A 22,207-nucleotide genomic window follows, 5' to 3' on the forward strand; every position below is an offset into this window, starting at 1 on the left:
ATTCCTCCGTGTCTTAGCACATTCGCTATCATTGTATCTCGTCTTCTCTGTACGGTTTTCAACATTTCCCTATTTCCTGTACTAGCTCCAAGACTGCTTCGTTTGTTACCCTATCCATCCAGTTAATCCTCATTCTATCCTACTTTTGCCTGCCTATCGTCCAGGTTTCGCACCTGTATGACCTACACTCCATTTGTACGTTTTTAGCAATCTTTTCCTAATTCCTATATTTATCTCGGATCTTAGCAGGTCCCACTTTTATGCCCATGCTTTTTTAGCCTGCGCTATCCTGGATTTTATATCTTCCTTGCAACGATTATCTTGTGTAACCTTACTACCTAAATAGCAAAAGGAACGGTTATCTTAGAAAGTGTTCATTTATGTAATACGGAAACTGGTTTCCTCGTCGGCAGCTAAAGGGGCGCTAGAAGTTAAATCACCTTCTGTTTCCAATTCCTAAAAGAAATAAATAAATCTGGAAGCTACGGTTTCTTAGTAACGAATGTGCGAATAGTTGAAAGGATTCCGCTTATTTACATTAATTGTAAAATGCATTTAAATATTTTTACGTGCAACTTAACCTGACTGCAAATAATAATGAAAAATATAATGAATAAAATAGTGTTCATTTAGTACTCTCAATCTCAAACAATAGCCGGAAAAGAGAGAAACCCATGATGGGGGTGGTTTTTTTAAAAAGGTCACAGTTGCAAGGGCATCGTATTATACGAAATAATTATTTCACCTCAAAACAAACATCAAAACAACCATTTTGACACCTTGACGACGAAATTTGGACCATCCGTTCATTTGTTATGCTCAAAAATCGGAAAATCAAATTTAGGGGTAGTTTTTTCAAGATGGCCCCCAACCGGGATCTTTTGGGACTTTTCAGGATTTAGTTCTAGCACCATCCTCACCAAGTATGCCAATTTTCAGCTTGTTTTTTCAAATTTCTGAGTCAATGTCTACTTTTACTGGACTTCAACCCTTTGTTCTCCAGTTTGGGCCGCAGTATAGTGCGGATGGAATCAGATTAATCCTCTAAAAAGCATTATGCAGGTCACTCTGTAATTGGGCGCAAGCCTGTTGAGAATAAAGTATCTAAAATCTCTCCTGGAAGTTTTAAAAATGTGCCACAAAATGCAAAGTCGCATATGTGTTTCTTTTTGATAAAATTTCACGGTCGTCTTTGAAATCTGCAAAATTCTTCAGATCATGTGCAAATGGCAGAACGTTTGTCGGATCAAACAAATTACATGCCTATAATTATACCACCCGTAAAAGAATAAAAGGTGGTAGCCACACATATCGTCACGAACTTCAAAAATTTGCGACTCACGTTACAGATGCTAAAACTCATTAATTTCTCAATAAGTTGATCAAATGCAATTAGTTGTGACTTATTAAAAATTCGTTTTGGTGGTCCCATGAGTACAATTTTTAACACTTGCGCGTTAAATTCGCACTTGACATTTGAACAGTGAAAGGGACAGTCGAGGAGACGTTTTTATCTTACGTAATTAGAGTGATCTAAAATTTGATTTGTTCCGTTAATGAAGTTAAATCATAGACAATTAACAGATGTTGGCAAACTTTCAAAAAAACGTATCGGGTAAGTGCTGCTTAGAAGAGGAAATGAGTTTATTCGCATTGGTGGGGCAGTAAAGTAGGTTATTTTGCACGTACGCGAAGAAGTCTTCAGAGTAAAGCCGCCGTTATGTTCGGTAGTGTTAATGTTCGTAGTGCTTGTGCGTGATTTATGAAAATGGGTGATCTTCTTCTGAAGCAGCGACCGCCAACGGTGAAGCACTGGCAAAGTCTCGAGATGCTGTCTCGAAGAGGGTGGCCGCCGGTCCACCCCCAATACTTGGCCCACAATCGGCAGATCTTAAGCTTTAAACCGCCAGATTGGCGTGAGCGTGGCAACTATATACTGCCCCATTCCACTTATAACTCGTCAAATTATTGCCAGATAAACAAGTCGCGGGATTACTGTTACTTAGCACCCTATTACAGAAACGCGATGCCTCCACCCCCAAACCCCAACAAAGATCGCCTCCTAATGATCGATCCGACTCGTCGAAGGGTGACCTCCAGAAAGGCCGAAGTTCATCCTTGCCAGTGTAGATCGAGATCTTTAGATGATGTCAGACCAGAATTCGTCGAAATGTCCTCCGAGTGGGAGGAGGACGAAAACGGAAACAAAATCGGCCGAAGACACAAGAATAAAAGCAACTACGATAAACACAGCAAAAAGTATCGCAGTAACAGGAGATCGATGGACAACCTGCTTCTTGATAATTACGACGTTGCGCAAAATTTACAGGTATACTTTACCTTTTTTGCTTGCACCTCGCCTGATTTCACTTTTATTCACAAAAATGACCGAAACGAAATGTCATCCTGAGGAGAAAGTTCGCCGAACGTGCTCGGATCTTTATACGCTCATTTATTTAAATTTTCGTATATAAAAGAATTTGCTTTCTTTCTTAGATTCGTATTATTAAGAAAACGTTTTTCGCATGTAGTGCAGTGCCGCAATTAAAATGGTAACAAATCTAAACTCATTTTTAATTAGGGACCGTGCGAAACAATGCGGGTAGCTAATTGTTATTATTGTGTTTGCATAACGTATTTATGATTAATGATTCTATTTACTTTCTGTAACAATTGCATCGTGTACTTTGCGTTACGAAACTGAAAAATAATTTCTCTTGATAGCATCTATTTCATAATTTGCAATATTTTAAACAATCCAGACATTCCTCGCTATTGAATGTTAATGAAGAAGCACTCTTGGCAACTAGGGAGAAATTGAAAGTTTAATCGAACAATTTAGAATTTGTTGAAAAACATATGTTATTTCAAAAGCACCTGCATCTGTGGCAATTTGGATCATTCTGATTTTTACGATTTACGAATCAAAACTTAGAAAGGTGTCATCCCCTCTTATTTCTCGCATAATAATAACGTTTTTGTGATTCAAAGCATTGTTTTTCGTAGCCAAGAAAGTTATCATTTTCCGACCTAAGCCAGCAAAAAAAAATATCACTAAACATTCTCTTGGATATATTTAAATTTAAATTAAGATCATAATTACAACAACTTACCTGCTTATTAGTTTTCTGTAGATACAGCTACGTGTAAATGTCATTCACTTGTTAAGACGGCTCTGCCTTTACGAATTTCATCAACCAAAAGTTTAAGATGTACGTTTCAACTTTTCCCCTCAAATTTTTAACTCTTCAACACATAAAAACCCTGTGTGTCACACGTTCATAGAAATATTTTGCAACTATGTATTCCTACTCGCAAACACTCATTCAATATTCCTACTCGCAAACACTCATTCAATACCCATTTAGTATACGTTCCAGGAAAGATCTTTCGGAACAATAAACAATTCACGGAATATTTTTTTCCTGGAAAGCATTTTTCCATACCTCTCAGACCCCTCAGCTTGGACTCTCCTCCAAATTATTAAACGTTTAATACTTTTGTAATCATTTTCCAAGGACGGCCATCGAATTTTTATTTTTTAACGTTTTGAGGGACAACGCAGTAACAGGGAGTGTGGGAGCTATGGAATACCTTTCAGGCAAAGAAAGTTCGATAGATCTTCTTGAAAAATAACCACAAATGTACTAAAGTTTAAAAATCTGGGGAGAATTTAAGACCGGGGGATCTGGGGGCATCTACATAAGATGTACGTACGTTACAGGAAGGAAACGCTTTTGGAGCTCCAATACTCCAATTCTCGAAATATTTCTTTCCTGGAGTGCATGTAACTGGGGGGGGGGGATATTTTTAGACTCTCCCCCAAATTGAGAACCCTTAGGACTTATGTGATAAGTTTTCAAGGAGGGCCATCGAATTTTTATTTTTTTTTTAAACGTTTTGAGGGACAACACAGCAACAGGGAGTTTAAGAGATATGGAATACCTTTCAGGCAAAGAAGATTCGATACCCCTCCCTGAAAAATAGTCACTACAAACCATCCGAGCCCGAGAAATACTGCTTTTAAAATTAGAAGGCAAACTGAACATTCTTCCTAAAATTCTATCTATAATCCGTTTCCCGTGTGGAAACATTTCAAAGTTTACAAGGGGTGCAATGTCTTCTAAAAAAATGTCTTAAGAGTTATGCTCGGAGTTATGGATCACTGAAGTTCTATTAATAATACCTAACCTTAGCAAGTCATTATTAATAAGTTCTATATAATTCATTTCCCGTATAAAAAATGACAGAAGTCGAGAACTATGAGAGGTGCACAGGAACTCAATTCTAATTGTATTTGTAAGGGTGCTATGTTCACGCACATGGATCTCGAACTGTATCCACGAAAACCGAAACCCCCAAACACTAAAAAAAATTAGGTAAAGTCATTAAAATTATGAGTCTAGGAAAAAAAACCCGTGAAAAAAAACCCCGGAATAAAAACCCACGGAATAAAAACCCACGGAAAGAAAACCCCCCGGAAAAAAAACCCTGGAATGAAAACCCCCTTTTTTAAATCTCCACAATAGGTAGGTATACATCTTAGGGCGATTGTACAAAGCAAGTATATACTTATAGTATAAGATATTCCAAGTACAAAATCTGAAAATTGGATTGAATTTTTAGATTTTATACTTGAAAAAGCTTATACCTGGTATATACTTGCATTGTGGAACCGGCCCTTCGTAAGATTTCTAAAAGTGCGAACTGTGTAGTCCTGTGCTGAATTAGCTTGCAAAAAGCGTTGTTCAGTAACTTATACCCGGTTTCACAAAGAGTGTTAGTTAATCAATGATTATATGGTATATGATTGGTCGATTTTTGATGTTTACCAAATGACATGGGCTCAAACCAACGTTATTCATCTGTTAAATATTAACAAAGGATTGTGATCTTAATCACGTTTGCGAAAACATACTTTAAATTCATTTAAAATTACACCTACAACATTTAGGTCAATTAATCCCAAAAAAGAAGAAAGCAAAATATGTACTGCTGCAAAGTAGACTAAAAAATATCTGCGAAGAATACAGCGCCGGACAAAGAGATGTGGTAAACTTCTTAGAAGCTATAAGTCATAGTATTAGGGTTAATGGTAGTTTAGGATAATATGCAATTACGTATTTTGTAAAAATTGTGAAAATTTGTTAAAATATCTCAACCGAGTTCTGTTTGATATTCCTGTTTCAGTAAACAATATGCAACTTTAGCTCTCGCGCAATATTTCCTTTTTTCCCTGTGGTTTTTCTTCCGGTTTTTTACCAGGGGGTCTTTCTTTCCGTGGGTTTTTTTCCGGGGTTTTTTTCCGGGGGGTTTTCTTTCCATGGGTTTTTATTCCGGGGGTTTTTATTCCGGGGTTTTTTTCCAGGGGCCTTTTTTCCGGTACCGTAAAATTATAAAGCATTCGAAAAACTCACAAAATTCACGTTTTCAGAAATTCATTATCTATACAGAAAAGTGTAAGAACTCTAAATTAGCTCATAAAGGACCCCATAGACGATATTGTCATCCGATTTGCACGACGTGCCCCTCAGAATGGTTTCGTTAATTTACTTACCCCATTCTTCGAATTTAAGCTTTTCAGTTGACCTTGACGTTCTTGTTAGCTGCACGTTAAAGAATTTCTTCTGGAATATTACCTTCTTCAATCGTTTTAAGATACACTTTTTTGCGTTTTTGCCTCGGTTTTTACTAATACACTATTAGGTAAACAAATGACACCATAGCCACAGGCCAAATTGTAGTGCAAAGCACTCGTAGTTTTGATTCATTAAGAAATTTTTATTGTCCAGCAAGTGAAAATGAAACGTTATATGTACCGCGGGGATAATTGTATATTGATACGTCGTGGACAGCGGAAGAATTTGTAACTGTTTGTGTAAACATCTTAATTGTACATAAATACATAAATAAGTATTTGAAGATGCGGAATCGATTGTAGACAGACGTTGGACAAAATGGTAATCTCCTTTCACACTTTCCAAATCCACTCTTCTTAGTGTGTTGGTGTTTTAGAGCTTTTAAAAGGGATGGCGGATGGCGTTTTTCCTCGGTTGCCGAAAAGTGTTTAGGATAAAGTTGAGTTGCGACTAATGAATAAGTGAATCAGTATAAATATAACGAGCTGTAATTGGTGGATTCTAATCAAATCAGTATAAACATCAAATTTTCCGGTCGGAAGAAGATCGTTTTTGCACGATCGGCCGTTTTTGACATTTTACAAGATATGAGAGGAGGGTTGTAGGTCATACTTACCGCCCTAGACCTGTTAAATCTAATACGTACTCCAATCCCTTACGGTGATGTAACTTAATTACAACTCTTTATTTGGAAAAAAACATGTACAATTAACAACAAAGAAATACAAACAGTTAAGTACGACTAATAGAGAGCAAACATTTTAGCTATTTCATGTTGAATGTTGTAGAACAATATTTTGGACGAAGTTCCAGAAAATTTATCTTTTCGTCTTTGTGGTTAATAATTGTGTAAGTTCGCCGTATTCCAATATTTGGACAATTGTTTCCTGCAGGCTCCCGCTATTCCAATTATCAGCACTACCTGAAATTAATGAAACTCGATTGCACATTACACATCATCTATAATACTTTAAGTATTAAAAAATTCTTCAGTTAAGAATCGGTTCATGTCTTCTCTGGTAAACACATTAGATTTTCTTTCAAAAACGCTATTTATTTAGTGTATTTCGAAATGTCAGTCCGCAACATCGAATATTCAGCCCACAGACTGTTAGGAGATTATACCAAAAATTCCGTTTTAAATTAATATGGTGACTTCCATTTGGAATTAATTCTTTCTGACATACCTACCCACTGATTGTTCTCGATCGTGCAAAAATATTGTAAGCAAGGCGGATGGTATAAGTTTTTCTATAGGTCTGCCCTTGCCCTCGACCATAAGTAAACTTCACTTACCACCCTTGTAGCTTAATATACTATATGGCGAAACGAAATTTGGTTACCGCTCTATAACATTCGCGTACCGAGACAGTTGTAGAAATTCTTGGTTAATTACAGGGATCAATTATTTTTCCATCATCATCTTTCACTACGCTCTAGTTTAAAATTATTCCATTCCATTGTATAAACTTTTCTACTCTTCCAATTATACCACAAGAATGATATGCACCGAAAATTTTCTTTGACAAAGTAGTCGTGCCCGTATAAATGAATGATTACCAAAAACCATTTCATTCATGTTCTTGATTGATTGATTCCAGATATGTCAACATGTTATTCATACGAAAAGTTGGAGCTAGGCCTGTATTGATTCGGCTTTCTTACTCGCGATTTTATTAATTTTGTTCACTGATTGTAATTTTTATGTTTGAATTTACTGACCGTGAAGCGTAAGTTTTTTCTGTAGTTGTGAAAGTGTGTTAGTGAATTAATTATCTTCATAAACATTATCTAGCTTAGATTTCGTGTTTTTTTAATCATAAGATCATAACGCAACGCCGCATGTAAGATGGCATTAATTGCAGTTTCTTGTAATGCAGGATATTTTAAATTTGCCTTATTTGTCAGTTGCAATATTTAAATAACACAGTTACATATTATGAGTCCAGGCGAATGGGGATTATTGCTTGCAAGTTAAGTTAGGATGTTTTTTTTTGGGAGCTTTCCATAGTGAATATACAGGTTGCACAAATTTCGTGTTCAGTACAGAAATTTCGCTAATTTGCATAGATAGAGACAGCGGAGATATGATCGCTTAAAAAAAGCGACAATTTAGTCCTTTAAATGAATGACAAACTACATTGATTTAGTCCACGGAGTATACAAAAAATAACATAATTGACGTTTTTGATTTGTGGTTTTAAAATGGTTATTTGGGGAGATATTTAAAAACTAAAAAAACTTTCTTTAGGGAACCTTTTCTGTTCTTTTAGATGATGGAAATGAATTTTCGTTATCATTAATATTTTATTTTATATCGATACCGAGTTTTGTTTTTCATATGACCACAATCTCTTAATAAATAAACTTAATAAATAAATAAACGCTCTTAATTGTGATAATATCTCTCTGACCGATCACAGACTGTCAGAGTTAACAACAAAATCAGTAGCCCTAAACCAATTAGGGTGGGGATTCCGCAAGGCTTACAGTATAATATTATCAAAATGTTTTATCAAATCGCAGTTGCTCCATCATGCACCTCTCTTTCTATTGAAAGCGGTTTTAGAAAGAAATGCCATATGGGGGTAAATTCGCCGATATTCCGCTTGCCCGTGAGGAACATTATTATCGTTTTTGTACTATAATCGAACTATTTCAACCTTTTCTTCTTCTGTAGAACCCATATTTTATAGCTGGAATGGAATAAAGTAATTTCGACAGCAGAATAAATAATTAATTATTAGTGGCGTTCAAATTATTTGTTTTGTCACGGCAACTGCGAATTGGTAAAACAGTTTGTAGTATAGTGTAAGTCAACATATGATATATTTATGAAATCAAAAAGAAAAGATCTAGTCAATTTTAATTCTAATATATAGGGCGTTCCATTAAAAATTGAAAAAATTTCCATTTTTACCAACTTTGCGATATTCATTTGTTTTTTTTCTACTTTTGGTTTTCTGGAGATTCCCCACAACTTTTGTATCTCTTGTATGAACCCGCTGTCCAACTGAATAACCCCGCACGTATTTTGTTTAAATTTCGGAAACTTAAATTAAGCATAGGGAAACGAAAAATAATGGTGTAATTTGTATTAAATTATTCGAAAGACATAAAGTATTCTCCCAGTCTAACAAACTTGCGTGGTTCCTCGAGGATGTCAAATAGGGAGTGGTTCGCGATACAGCCGCCCTGCTTACCCACGGCTTTGATTGTATACTTGCAACATATCAGTTAATTTATTAAACCACACTAAAGCATATTGACAGCTATTAAAGGATTGTTTGCATGGCATGCTATAAAATTCCTCACGATTTCTGTTACACTTGATGCATAAAGAGGATTGTTTCTATAGCATACTACAACATTTTGAAAAATTAGCTTCTTTAATTTTTTGTGTGAAAAATTCGAATCAAAAGTACTTACTTATCTTTAGCAATAATCGTTGAATTTAGGGAGATAAATTCTATCAAATTCAATTAAAAAACATAATCATGCCATTTAAAATATTTGAGTCCACTATTAGTAGTCACCGAAAAGAATAATTTAAAACGTTCTAATGATGGCCGTTTTGTAGTATTTTTGCTGTCATTAAATATGGTTTTTATTGCATTGAAGTCGGACTGTAGGCGCCACAGCTTGCGGTTACACCCTGTATAATTGATAAAAAAGTATGGGGTGTTCCATTAGAAAAAATTGAGTTTTACATACTCAATGTTAGTAAGATTCAGGAATCTTTGCTTAAGGCCCCGGTTGTACTATTGTGAAGATGACTAACTTAGCTACCTACTTTATCTGTTAAATGCAAATACCTCGGCAAATACATCACTGATATCTTTTAAGATAAGCTAGAAATAAATGTTTTATGTAAAAAGCGACGTTTGTAATACAAGTGACAGTAAAAAATTTACTACCTAAAAGGGTAGGTTACTATAAGTTCTCTGTCTTGTATTCTAAAAGTCAAGGTTTAGCTTTTTCTCCGGTATATGCTTTTAAAAAGAAAAACAAAATGATTGTGTAGTGGCGAATTATTACTATTATTACCCGTGCTTTGTGAAATTCATTAATCTTTAAGCAATATTCAACTTCATGCGTGAGATTGTAGAATTATTGGCTATGAAGAAACTAGGAAATGTACATCTGGCCAACAGTTTAAATTTACAAGCTTTTGGTTCATGATCATGAAAGCTATCTCAACATTAATTACATCTGCAGGTAGTAAGTTTTAAATTTCATTGTACTATAATTGAAGAAATTATTGCTTTCTTTAATGAAATTAAAAATCTTCACTCTTCAAAGGTCGTCAGTGGGTATTAGGTCAGTACTTCAGAATTCATCTTCAGATGCTTATTTTGATGAAACGTGGATTATTGGCATAGTTTCTCGATTATTTTTCTAGGTACCTACACGCTTCATTGAATTCAATACATACGGATTTCCTATTGGTACAGCTATAACTGCGTTCATTTTAATAATACATAGATCCGTTACACATTAGCGTTTTTCAAAAGTATTTGCTACTGCCGTGTTATTAATTTAATAAGCACTCTATTCGTGCATCGGTAATTACAAGTCAAGTTTAATCAAGCGACTTTGGAAAGTAACGGCCGTAACACGTTTTAAATTTTTTGTTGCAGACGAAAAGTATCGATTTGGACAATAGCGATGCAAGTAGCGGGACTAGGCCTCGGTTTGTTGCCGTTACGACCCTCGAAGATGTCCAGGCGGTTCGCTGTGCAGAATTCCACCCCGGTGGTCAGCTGTACGCCGTCGGATCCAATTCGAAAACTCTTCGAATATGTGGATATCCGAAATTGGGTGACGTTAGGTGAGTAGTACGCTCGCTATAACGAAATTGAAATTTTGCAACTTTCTCCTTGATAATTGCATTCGTGAGTTTGTCATGTTTCTTTGCCTAATAAATAAATTTCGAATTTATTGTTAATAGTTATGATTAAAATTGCAGTAAAACGCAATAATTAGCCGAATCAATTGGTTGTAAAATCTGTGCCACTTCACTTATGTTAATTTAATGTAATAAACTTGTTTTCGTAGTTTTTAATTTTAAATACCGTAGCTATACGGGTTAGTGATATACAAATGAGTGGCCCATTTCTTCTTGACCTTCAACGTATGAAACTTACGTAAGAAGGTACAGTAGCTCAAAACTAAGAAAACTGTAACGGGTAACTGTTATAAGCGCAGCATTCCTGCTTTGCTAGCATGTATTACCTGTAATTTGTATCTTTAAGCACGTTTGTGCAACATCAAGACATGTTTCCAAATACTCGTCCTTTGGCAGTTGCATAGACTCAACTAATTTGCGTTAGTAAAGGTCATAACGTGACCCTTGTTGCATACGTAAATCCCAATCTATATATACAAAAAACATCATTAAAACTGCCATACATTATTTATTGCAGTCTCTTCGAATCTAGTTAGTAGGCATAATCTTTGTGGCCGACTGAACAAAAAGATACTTCACTCGCTAACACGAAAACTTAAATTAATACAATTATAATGAGCGTGATAAAACAGCAATAATTATAAAATCCCACCACTTTCTAGTGTTGAGTAAAGTACAAAAAGTTTTACAAAAATTTGGAAATAGTAAAAATCCGTCAGTAGACATGCCAAAAACGAGATGTGTCCACCGAATCGTTCAAATGTTGTACATCGATCTCTCATGTAGTCAGGGCACTGTTATATATTTTCCTCATTCGATATTTAGATCAGGATTTATTGAGAGAAAATTCAATAACTTATTCAATGGCTGTACATGTAAAGTTAGAAAATTTCTTCAATTCAATACCCTATACCCCAATTTCGTTAAGGAAATAGCAAATGGAACAGTTCCGACAGGTGGCTACTAAATTTTGTGGTTCTCTTATTTTAGTAAGTACAATCAGAGAGAGTCAAAAACACACTGGACATTTTTTCTTTTTCTCTGAATATTTCTACTCCCCAAATGGTCGTATTTTCACAATACGCTTTCCTTTACTACAATAACTGTCTACAATACGTAGACTTTTATTAGAACCTTTCAAACGTAACATACAGGGGTGGACTGGCCCGGGGGGGCGGGTGGCGATTGCCACCTGGCCTGTACATCATAATGGCCCGTTGGAAATTTATAAGTATGTGCTGTATTTATTTTCTTGCACTATTAATAAGTTATTAACACGTTTCTCTAATTGGGGTTGATGTTAGGTTGTTAAAAAATTAAAAAAATTCTGTTTTAATTGAAGTCATGAAATACAATGATAGGCGACCCGCCTCGTTTGGTTTGTATATTTTGTTACTTTTAATTATCAGCTGCAATTTAAAAAAACCTGTATTGTAATTGATTTCCGGAAAAGGAACTAGTGGCCCAATTTTGGAACTGTTTGAAATTATGGATTCTACAGGCCACATAAGAAAATTTTTTTCCAGGTCGATCTGAGACAATTTTTTTTCGGGGCTCAAAAAAAGGCAGTGTATAACCTTCCTTTTTTACCAAAAATTGATTGCACCAAAATTTCTCGGGAAAACACTTTTTCTTATTAATTTCGGTGCGTAGAATCTAAAACAATTCGTACTTTTTCGATCGGACTTCTCAATCAAAAGTTATGGACTAGAAACCAATTTTGTAAGAAAATTCAAAGGGCTGTAACTTTTGAACTAGAAGCCCAATCTTGGAACTGTTTGAAATTATGGATTCTACAGGCCACATTCTATAAGAAAATTTTTTTCCGGGTCGATCTGAGACAATTTTTTTTTCGGGCTCAAAAAAAGGCAGTGTATAACCTTCCTTTTTTACCAAAAATCGACTGCACCAAAATTTCTCGGGAAAACACTTTTTCTTATTAATTTTGGTGCGTAGAATCCAAAACAATTCGTACTTTTTCGATCAGACTTCTCAATCAAAAGTTATAGACTAGAAACCAATTTCGAAAGAAAATTCAAAGGGCTGTAACTTTTGAACTAGTAGCCCAATCTTGGAACTGTTTGAAATTATGGATTCTACAGGCCACATTCTATAAGAAAATTTTTTTTCCGGGTCGATCTGAGACAATTTTTTTTTCGGGGCTCAAAAAAAGGCAGTGTATAACCTTCCTTTTTTACCAAAAATCGACTGCACCAAAATTTCTCGGGAAAACACTTTTTCTTATTAATTTTGGTGCGTAGAATCTAAAACAATTCGTACTTTTTCGATCGGACTTCTCAATCAAAAGTTATGGGCTAGAAACCAATTTCGAAAGAAAATTCAAAGGGCTGTAACTTTTGAACTAGTAGCCCAATTTTGGAACTGTTTGAAATTATGGATTCTACGTAACCCGTAACCTATGCAATTCCACCTGGCCCGTAAGTACCCAGTCCGCCCCTGGTAACATACATGAGGTATACGAAAAATTGTCGTTAAAACCTGGCGAAATTTGTTAAACAATTCATCTCAGAAAAGCGAAAATGCGTCTCATTTCGTTCAAATTTGCAAATGTTATTCACCGCTTTCACCTTAAAAGTCCCAGATCAAGTTTATAAATTTTTATACCTACATACCCTTGCTAGATCAAAGCATTTCACAACAGTGACGATTTGAACGAACAATTTATGAACTTAAATCATGGGGTGGAAGGTAAAAGCATGGACTAAAATTTGGAGATTGACGCATTCAGTTTTCCTTAAACATCTGATCCGGTTTTTTTACAATTTTCTGAATGGTGCACTCCTGCTAAGGTAAAGCCATTGACTAAGATTGTCAGATTAAGTTAAGACTTCATCACTTTTACTGAAATAGATATAATTGTCTAATATTATTTTTATTGTTGTTTATTAATAGATAATGCAGATCGCAAAATTCTAATGCAGGAATCTACAACAGCCTAAACTTTCTCAGTTGAAAATTAACTTTTTTAGTTTAGTTTTTAATTACTTTTACTTAGAAATTCTAATTTATTAGAAATCAAATAATTATCAATACAAATTAATACTTGGCCGACATCAAGAATAGCAGAATGATTTATTTGGACTGGGAAATTTTTCACCAAAAACAACCAGGGACGAAACATTGCCTCTCCGAAAATAGCGTATTTCCTTGGAGCATCTCAAATAACGCCGGTATCTCCTTCAGAATCTCGTCAGATTTCTCCGAAATCTTCTCTTTCTATCTCCTTAAATTACACGAACGTGAATTGCTGTAGGCGCTGAGAAATACGGACTATCGAAAATAAGCACAAGCCCTGTATCCATAGAAAATTGAAAACAGAACGATTTTAGTATCGTGTTTTTAGGACAAGCAAATTTGAGGTCGCGTTTGGCAGAACATTTAATATAATATATAAACAAGGATTCGAGGTCGTTTATTTCGCATAGGGGTGCAATACATAGGTTTAGGATGCAGTTTAGGTTATCTCATGTAAAATAAGGCATTTGAGTACTTCAAGGGTGGGTTACTGAACTTTTCCTTTCTCTGAAGGTGAATTTTTCTTAGAACAAATTTGCTAAGGGATGGCCGCTTGGGGCGAATATTCCAAAGGCGAGCTTTTGAGATCGAATCTTTCGAACGCTGTGCGAATTTTCGAATGGCAGATGTTTTCCAGAGAAGGCGGCAGTCCGTTCACAAACGGTGGAATTTTCCTTTTACATTCGGCGCTGCGATAAATAACATTCGCCACTTACATGAACTTTTCTTGCAGACTGAACGAATCTCCAAGAGTGTTCATTGGGCGAATATTTTTCTTGCGCCCCTTAAAAAAGAGATGGCTTGCGTATTTCGTGGTATCACTTTTCATTGAATTTAGGACTATATCTTTTCTTTATTTAATTTGTTGCCTGCATATTTGGAATTTTGAATTCAAATTCGTTCTTTGATTGTGGCGCCTACCAGTAGTCCCAAATTAATAGCGCGTCCATGCGCTGGAGATCTCTAGGGGATTAACAAATTAATCCATCCATTAAAAAGTTATACCCAACCACAAGTTTCTTATTATCTTTCTATTTTAGAAGATGGATAGAACCAGAGCTGGGCAGAATACTTTCAAAAAGTATTTGAATACTAAATACTTTCACGACCAGCACAAGCGAATACTAGATACAGATACATTGAAAAGTATTCAGATACTTAAAAAAATAAGTATTCAAAATGTGTAGTCGATTTTTGGAAAAAAAAGGAAGGTTATACACTGCCTTTTTTTGAGCCCCGAAAAAAAATTGTCTGAGATCGACCGGGAAAAAACATTTTCCTATAGAATTTGGCCCGTAGAATCCATAATTTCAAACAGTTCCAAGATTGGGCTACTAGATCAAAAGTTACAGCCCTTTGAATTTTTTTCCGAAATTTGTTTTTTGGCCATAAGTATTTATTGAGAGGTCTAATGGAAAACGTGCGAATTGTTTTGGATTCTACGCACCAAAATTAATAAGAAAAAGTGTTTTCCCGAGAAATTTTGGTGTAGTCGATCGAATACTAAATATTTGTGAAAGTATTTGAGTTACAAATACAAATACTGCTTCCATAAAAGTATTTAATTAGAAAGTATTTGAATACTTTAAAGGATTTGAATACTAAAAAGTATTTACAAAATCGAATACTGCCCACCTCTGGATAGAACACATATTTTTCCAAATTTTTCCATTGTTACAATAGTCCCGTTATAAATGGACGAGTAAAAAGTATTCATGGTATTTATCAAACTAAAATAATTATGCTATTGTCACTTAATCAGAGTTTGTGAAACATGACTATAATTTGGAAAATGATTTCAGAGAAGAACATCAAACGTACCAGCCAATGGTGCTCTTCAAACGAACCAAACATCACAAGGGTTCCATTTACTGTCTGGCATGGTCGCCGATGGGGGACCTAATGGCAACGGGATCCAACGACAAAACCGTAAAGTTAATGAAATTCAACGTGGACACCTCCAACTTGGAGGGCGACGAGGTCGAGCTCTCAATGCACGACGGCACAGTTAGAGATATTTGCTTCTTGGAGGATACGTCGAACAAATCGAGCCTTTTGATTAGCGGTGGCGCGGGCGATTGCAAAATTTACGTCACGGATTGCGCTACGGGCACACCCTTTCAAGCACTGAGTGGACATACTGGTCATATTTTATCTTTGTACACATGGGGAGGGGCGATGTTCGTCAGCGGATCGCACGATAAGACCGTCCGTTTTTGGGATTTGAGAACGAGAGGCTGTGTCAATATGGTTACGCCGTGCACGGTGCCCGGAACGAGGCAGGGATCTCCTGTTGCCAGCTTGTGTGTGGATCCATCAGGACGATTGCTTGTGTCCGGCCACGAAGACAGCTCGTGCGTTCTGTACGATATCAGAGGAGGCCGTAGTGTACAAACGTTCAAACCGCACTCCGGCGATGTTAGATCTATTCGATTTTCACCATCAGCTTACTACCTGCTGACTGGTGGTTATGATAATAAATTAGTTCTTACAGATTTACAGGGTAAGTTTCTATATACCGCCGCACCACCATGGACGCCTATTTCTTTCGTGCATCATGTTATCCCTAATCTCTTGGATACTTATGGAGTACCTTACTGAATTTTTTTTTCATTTTCAGGAGATTTAACACTGCCATTGCCCAGTGTAGTGGTGGCGCAACATCAAGATAAAGTAATATCCGCCCGATGGCACCCTTCCGAATTCTCCTTCTTATCTACATCCGCAGACAAAACAGCCACATTATGGGCTTTGCCGCCCGTTTAGAAAACAGCTTCATTCGCTCTCGACCGCAACTGATCTACTAATGTATAACAAAAGTGATTATATTACTAATATTCGACTGCACAAAATGTATTTATATCTAATTTTGTAGTTTTGTTAATGTAATTCTTAGATATTTATTACTTAGATACGATAATCGTTCACTAGAAATTGTTAATTTCGTGATTTTATTGTTCGCTATACTTTTTATTTTGTATTAAGGTATAAAATATATTTGAATTGTTATAAAGCAGATCCTATTGTAGGAAACGATATTAGTATCGTATATTAACTGTTCTTCATTCATTATTAGATTTGAGGTTGTAGAACTGACCGTTTTTGCGTATCATATTTACATTATTTTTATTATCTATATTTGTAACTACTACCCTATACATTAGCTTTTGTAATGTGGCCTTTGCTGTATATATACAATAAAATTTAATCTGATACAATAGAAGGAAATATCTATAACTTATAATGTAGCAAATAAATCATCATTTCTTCTAATTGATTTATTTTTCAAGACTTTCATGTTCCATGATGAACAAACAGATGAAAGATAGTCAAGTCTGAAATCCTATTTCTTATCCCTACGGCGAACGTAATTGGAACCGCGGTTTTAAAGAGCCAACTCCTTTGTTAAGAAGTCATTTACATACACCTCAAGAATGTTAAATGGACTCTGGAAATTCCCAGGTAAGCTGGGTCGCCTATTGAGTTTGTTTACGAAATAAAGGATTTGAGCTATTTTCAGTAAAGGAATTATTGTGACGGCCAGTTATTGTTGCCAAAAGGGGAGGATTTTCAATATCTTTAGTGTTTACCTATACCTACCCTATTTACGAAAACTGATGACATTAGAAAAATTCATCATACAATTTTCAATATTTGGGTCTCCAAGCTTTTCTTGTTTTCTAACGTAAATAAAACCGCACTGGAATTTAGGGTTCCGTAATAGCCTACAAATGCCACAATTTTACGATAATTTCCCTATCATAACGAGCAATATTTCAAGTATTTAGATAATTAAAATCGACACGATGGATTTCGTGACGAAACAAGACTAAACGTGATTTTTGCGTAAAAGGTACACGTCTGTTTGACATAGGTAATTGAAAATACAATTATCTTTCAAAAGATGTAGATAGAAGGCCACAAAAACGGGTCGATTTCGTAATCCCTTAACAGTTCTACTACATTGAAAGGAATTTACGTAATATTCTTCTCTTTACTTTATTGAATTTCGTTTACAAAAGAATACGAGAAAAACTCTTGTGCTAACATGATAAGATTAGAAAATTGCCTGTTAACTATTATATTTTATTTTCAATGCACCATCGGGGTTTTAAAATTGATATCCACAACTTCAATTGAGGAAAACGAAGGGGACTATTTTTAAGGAGGATAGCAAGTGAGGTAAACCTGACAAATTTAATAATTATTAAGAGGCTTTACTGTCAGCACAAAAAGTTTATTCCACTGGACAGATTTAAATGTGATTGCTTCAAATAAACGTCTGTTGTTTAGGAATGCCTTATTGAAAGAATCTGAATAACAATGTCTCCTTGATGAATGATGATGGTGATAAAATTGCGATGCAAAATAAAAGGGACATCTGGGGTTTTCCGAGCTCTAAAGCTACAAACAAAGCCGCTTTAAATTTCAGTATCTTCCTACTTGAACATTTTTAACGGGCGCAAATGCAATTTTTGTAAATGCGACGACTTTATGTGGTCGCATATGTAGAACCATTCATTTTCATTCAACGGTAGCACCCATAATCCCTTTCCCTTGGTATAAATAATTAATTGATCATAGTTTATTATCTCCTACAACTTCTTTATCCGTTTCTTTTATTTATAAACATTACTGAATATTAACTTCTATAAGCAATACAAGAAATAATGACCCACGTACGTACCTATGCTTGAAAGTTTAACATATTTTCCCAATATAAATCCAAACAAATGGGTTAAATAGGTATTGAGGATTTGAGGTACAAGAAAGGTCAAACGACCACCATTTACTTTTGTACCTATATCTAATTGCTATACATCTGAGGAAGGAACGTAGTATACTATACTTATAAGATTTAATATGTAATTTGTTTGATTCCTGACTCCTGTTTCCCGCTACTTCCGTTGATAGAATGTTAGAATGCCTTCTCCGATGTTGTCATTCTCTACTTCCTCTGCGGTTTCCACTGTCAACTGTGCTGCTTTGTTCTTTACTTCTCAAAATCTATGAATATGAAAATGATTTATCGTACAATTTCTGATTTTCTCCCTAAAGCAGATATTTTTGGAAAAATTAGTATATTCATATACCTATTCTTGGGGACCTTAATTCTCAAAAGTCAATTTCATAATCAACTAATCATCATCGCCAAATTCTTGTAAAACTTTGGCCTTGTTATTTTTCAGAACTTTGAACTTTTTTAGTACAGATCCATACAGTTCTTTAAGCTAAGGTATATCCCATTTTAGGGGAATTTCAAAAGAAAAAAAATTTCCCTTTAAGGGAGGGTTTTTTCCGTCGGTCTGTCCGTCTGCTCTTCTTTTAACTCGAGAACACGCGGTGTCAAACCTTCACTAATCGATTTCTACGACTACGAGTTCAAGGATCGGTGCTATTGAATATGGTTTCCGACTTCCATTCACCTATAGGTACCTGAAAATCGTAAATAGCAAATGCAGAACTACAAATTGTACAAAGGAGGAGAAAAGAATTATTTCTGGAAAATTTTAACCGACAATCGACGGATGACGTAGTGCAAACCATCAGTACAGAACAGAAGAACATAAATATTAATGGAATGCGAAGAGGCATAATATAAAGGAAAGAGCAAAAGGAGGTATATTAACAGGGGTAAAAAAGGAGCAACGGAACGGGGCGAGGAAACGAAAAAGGAGGAAGGAATACAGATCAGACGAGTAGAAGTGGAGAGGAAGCATGTGAGCCTGATAACGATACACCAGAGAAGGAATGAAGGAGTTAAAAAATAAAATAGGAAATATGGTAACTGAAAGGACCTTAATGCCCGAACAGGAATTAAAGGAAAATGTGTTCACATGGGAAAAGGTAGAAAATAAAGTGTTAAAGTAGGGACAAGTGTTACTGGTATCAGAAAACACAGAATTTAAAAGGAAATATGAGGGAGGAAGCGGAAGATCGGTAATTGATTAGGTAATAGCATTGAATAAAAATAGTGTTTTTTCAATGGTAAAAGTAAATGAGAAAATACTGGAAGAAATAGATGAAGTTAAGGTAAGAACAAGAATAGAGTCGGATCACCAACCGATGGAATTGAGTCTAAAAGAGAAGATAGAAAGATCAGGAAAATAAAAACAGAAGAGGATCTTTGGAAGGTGATAGATAAACAAAGGAAAAAGAAAAATAGAACAAGTGAGTGGGAAAGGCAATTAATTAGAAGATTGGAAACATAATTTTATCAAGGTACTACAAGGAAAGCAGGAGAAAGGGGAGGCTATGAAAGAGAGGAAGTTGACGGACATGAGATAACAAGACCGGAGATCGAACAGCAACTAAAAAAACTGAAGAAAGGAAATGCGACAGGGAGAAATGAGATAGGAAATGGGGTTTGTATTTTTGCCACATACAGGATCAACAAAAGGATTAGAAATCTAGTATCTAGTTTGGAAGGGAGGGGTTTTACCAGAAAAACGGAAGGAAAGGGTTCTACTGCCGATTTTCAAAACAGGCGATAAAGACTATGTGGACTGTTATAGGCGAATTACGATAATATCGGCGGCATAGAATACGCATGCTATGGTTCCGAATGAAAAATTGGAAAGAAAAGTGGAAGAGAAGAAGATGTTGGACGGGAAAAATGGAGAGGTATTGAGAAAAGGAAGGAATGGATATAAATGTAGAACAGTCGAAGATAATGAGGAAAGGGAGAAGAAAAGAACAGAAGAGGTAAGAGAAATTAAATATTTAGGGTTCTAAATGCAAAGAAATAATAGGGTAAATGGGCAAATAAATGAACTAATGGAAAAGGGAGTGGTGGCGATGAGACAAGTGTCAAGATCAATTTCAGAACAAGAAAGTACCTATTCGATGCAATAGTGAAAGGGATGCAGAGGAGATATAGGAGTGGAAGGAATGGGGTGAACTGGAAAGAATACAAAGATGAAGGAAGGTCTTATAAATGGGTATGCAGGGAAGCCATGCGGGGGAGGACTCGTTCATAAGCATTGTTTGTTCCCCAGATCTCCTCTCGCAATGAATTTTTTTCATATTCTTTTATATACCCGGTATTCTCTCCCTCTGTTTTCCATTGGCTAGTTTTAAAAAGTCAGTTTTGCGCCTAGTTGTGACAGTTAAAAAATAAACCGTCAGATGACGACACTTGTAACACGACGTTTAATTAAATGCCTCAAGAAACGAAGAAAGTAAACAGACATTCCTGGCACGTTGGCGTTTGTGTTTCTTTCAAATCGTGAATGAAAACGTTGCATTTTTTGGTAAAAGTCCGTGATATAAAAGTGCTTCATTGATATCATGTACGTTTAGTGCAATCCCCGCGTGAATTACACCCTAAAACGTTTGTGGTTAGATTCGCCCTTTAATGGTGAGTGTTTTTCAACTACCTACTTCCCTAAACATTATTCACAAAGTTATTTAAAAGAAAAAAACCATTACGAAAAACACTCGTTACGTCACATTTTTGCCGCAAATCAATTTCTTGTTTTCTTAATAAACATTTTGTTCCGCTTGTAAGCATTAAGTTACACAACAAAGCCACGTGGGAGAGTTGAGCCATTCAAATTTAGGCCTTCCTCAACTATTTTCCCAAATCATTTTTTTGCGATGACTGAACAATGTACCATGCAAAGCTATATTACTATAAGTAATTTGTTTAAACTTGCCAAAATTGAGCTTTAATTTTGGGAATAAACTTACAAAGAAATTAGTATGATTCAACGATTTGATTGTAAGAAACTATTGAAGAATATACCTAATTTTAAATGCGCTGGTGACCTTTTTAGGTACCTACCACCTGCAAGAGGTAGGGTGACGTGACAGCATTTTTTAAAATTATTAGTCCCTGACATTACGTAAAATGTTCCCTGCTTTTATTGAGATATTCGATATAAGGATGATACGAGGGATGATAGGTGCAGATTTGATATCAGTTGCGACGTTTGATAATTTAATTAAATGGTACTCCCGAGTACTCCTGTATATTTTTACATTTTTGGAATCTCGAGACAATTATACACCCGATACGTTTTCGGTCCTTTATACGAGGTGGTTCCGAAAAATAGTGAAATTTTATATTTTAATCTACCTCGTGGGGTCTAGCTCATCATTGACCGAGGAAAATTGTTCTTCATTGACTACAAAAATCCATTTTGCTTGATTGATCCGACATGTAAACCCGAGTGTAAACCACTTTAAAGTTTATGTACACTAAAATGCTACTAATTTCTTAAAAAATCTTGAAAATTCCAGAACATTCTAGATTCTAGAAAATCAATGTACCTACTTATTTAAGCTATCTATTGCAACAATTGTAAAATACCTACTAAAATCAGTAAATAAATTTAATTATACGGTCTTTTTTAACTTCTTAAACTTTCACATATTTATCTCATGTCGGTCTTCCTAAGATACTAGTCATTACGCTATCAACTATTTGCCAATTTTCTTTTTTTGGCAACGAAAACTCGTATAAAATTTTCTTTTAAAAAGCGAGTTAAAAAGTTAATTTTGTCATTCCATTTTCTTCATTGTCTTCACTTAAGTATTAGTTCTTTCAATATATCACGGTTCTGTTGGTATACAAACAAGCGTAATAGCTCTCCAATTTAGTCTGCAAATGAGCCGAAAT

At 35.4% G+C, this 22,207-nt stretch overlaps 3 protein-coding genes across 3 annotated transcripts in view; all 3 read left to right on the forward strand.

Moving 5' to 3' along the window:
- Window positions 1-1,768: 1,768 nt before the first annotated feature.
- On the forward strand, window positions 1,769-10,732 carry LOC116173615. Its single transcript, XM_031491234.1, has 3 exons — window positions 1,769-2,329; window positions 10,280-10,470; window positions 10,720-10,732. Exons 1-3 carry the CDS (start codon window positions 1,769-1,771, stop codon window positions 10,730-10,732), a joined length of 765 nt encoding a protein of 254 aa, XP_031347094.1.
- Window positions 10,271-16,857, forward strand: LOC116173130 (WD repeat-containing protein 47-like). The gene is made up of 3 exons (XM_031490415.1): window positions 10,271-10,470; window positions 15,387-16,087; window positions 16,205-16,857. The coding sequence occupies exons 2-3, from the start codon at window positions 15,412-15,414 to the stop codon at window positions 16,348-16,350; spliced, it is 822 nt and encodes a 273-aa protein (XP_031346275.1). The 5' UTR covers window positions 10,271-10,470; window positions 15,387-15,411; the 3' UTR covers window positions 16,351-16,857.
- Window positions 16,858-20,781: 3,924 nt separating this feature from the next.
- The window catches only part of LOC116173128 (band 3 anion transport protein-like), a 72,413-nt gene continuing 70,987 nt past the window's right edge, over window positions 20,782-22,207 (forward strand). Inside the window, exon 1 of the mRNA XM_031490412.1 lies at window positions 20,782-20,944. The gene's annotated coding sequence lies outside the window, so the exon portion shown is untranslated. The remainder of the gene's footprint in view (window positions 20,945-22,207) is intronic.

This window comes from Photinus pyralis, unplaced genomic scaffold, assembly GCF_008802855.1.
Source record: "Photinus pyralis isolate 1611_PpyrPB1 unplaced genomic scaffold, Ppyr1.3 Ppyr1.4_LG6, whole genome shotgun sequence".
NCBI classification, from domain to species: Eukaryota; Metazoa; Arthropoda; class Insecta; order Coleoptera; family Lampyridae; genus Photinus; species Photinus pyralis.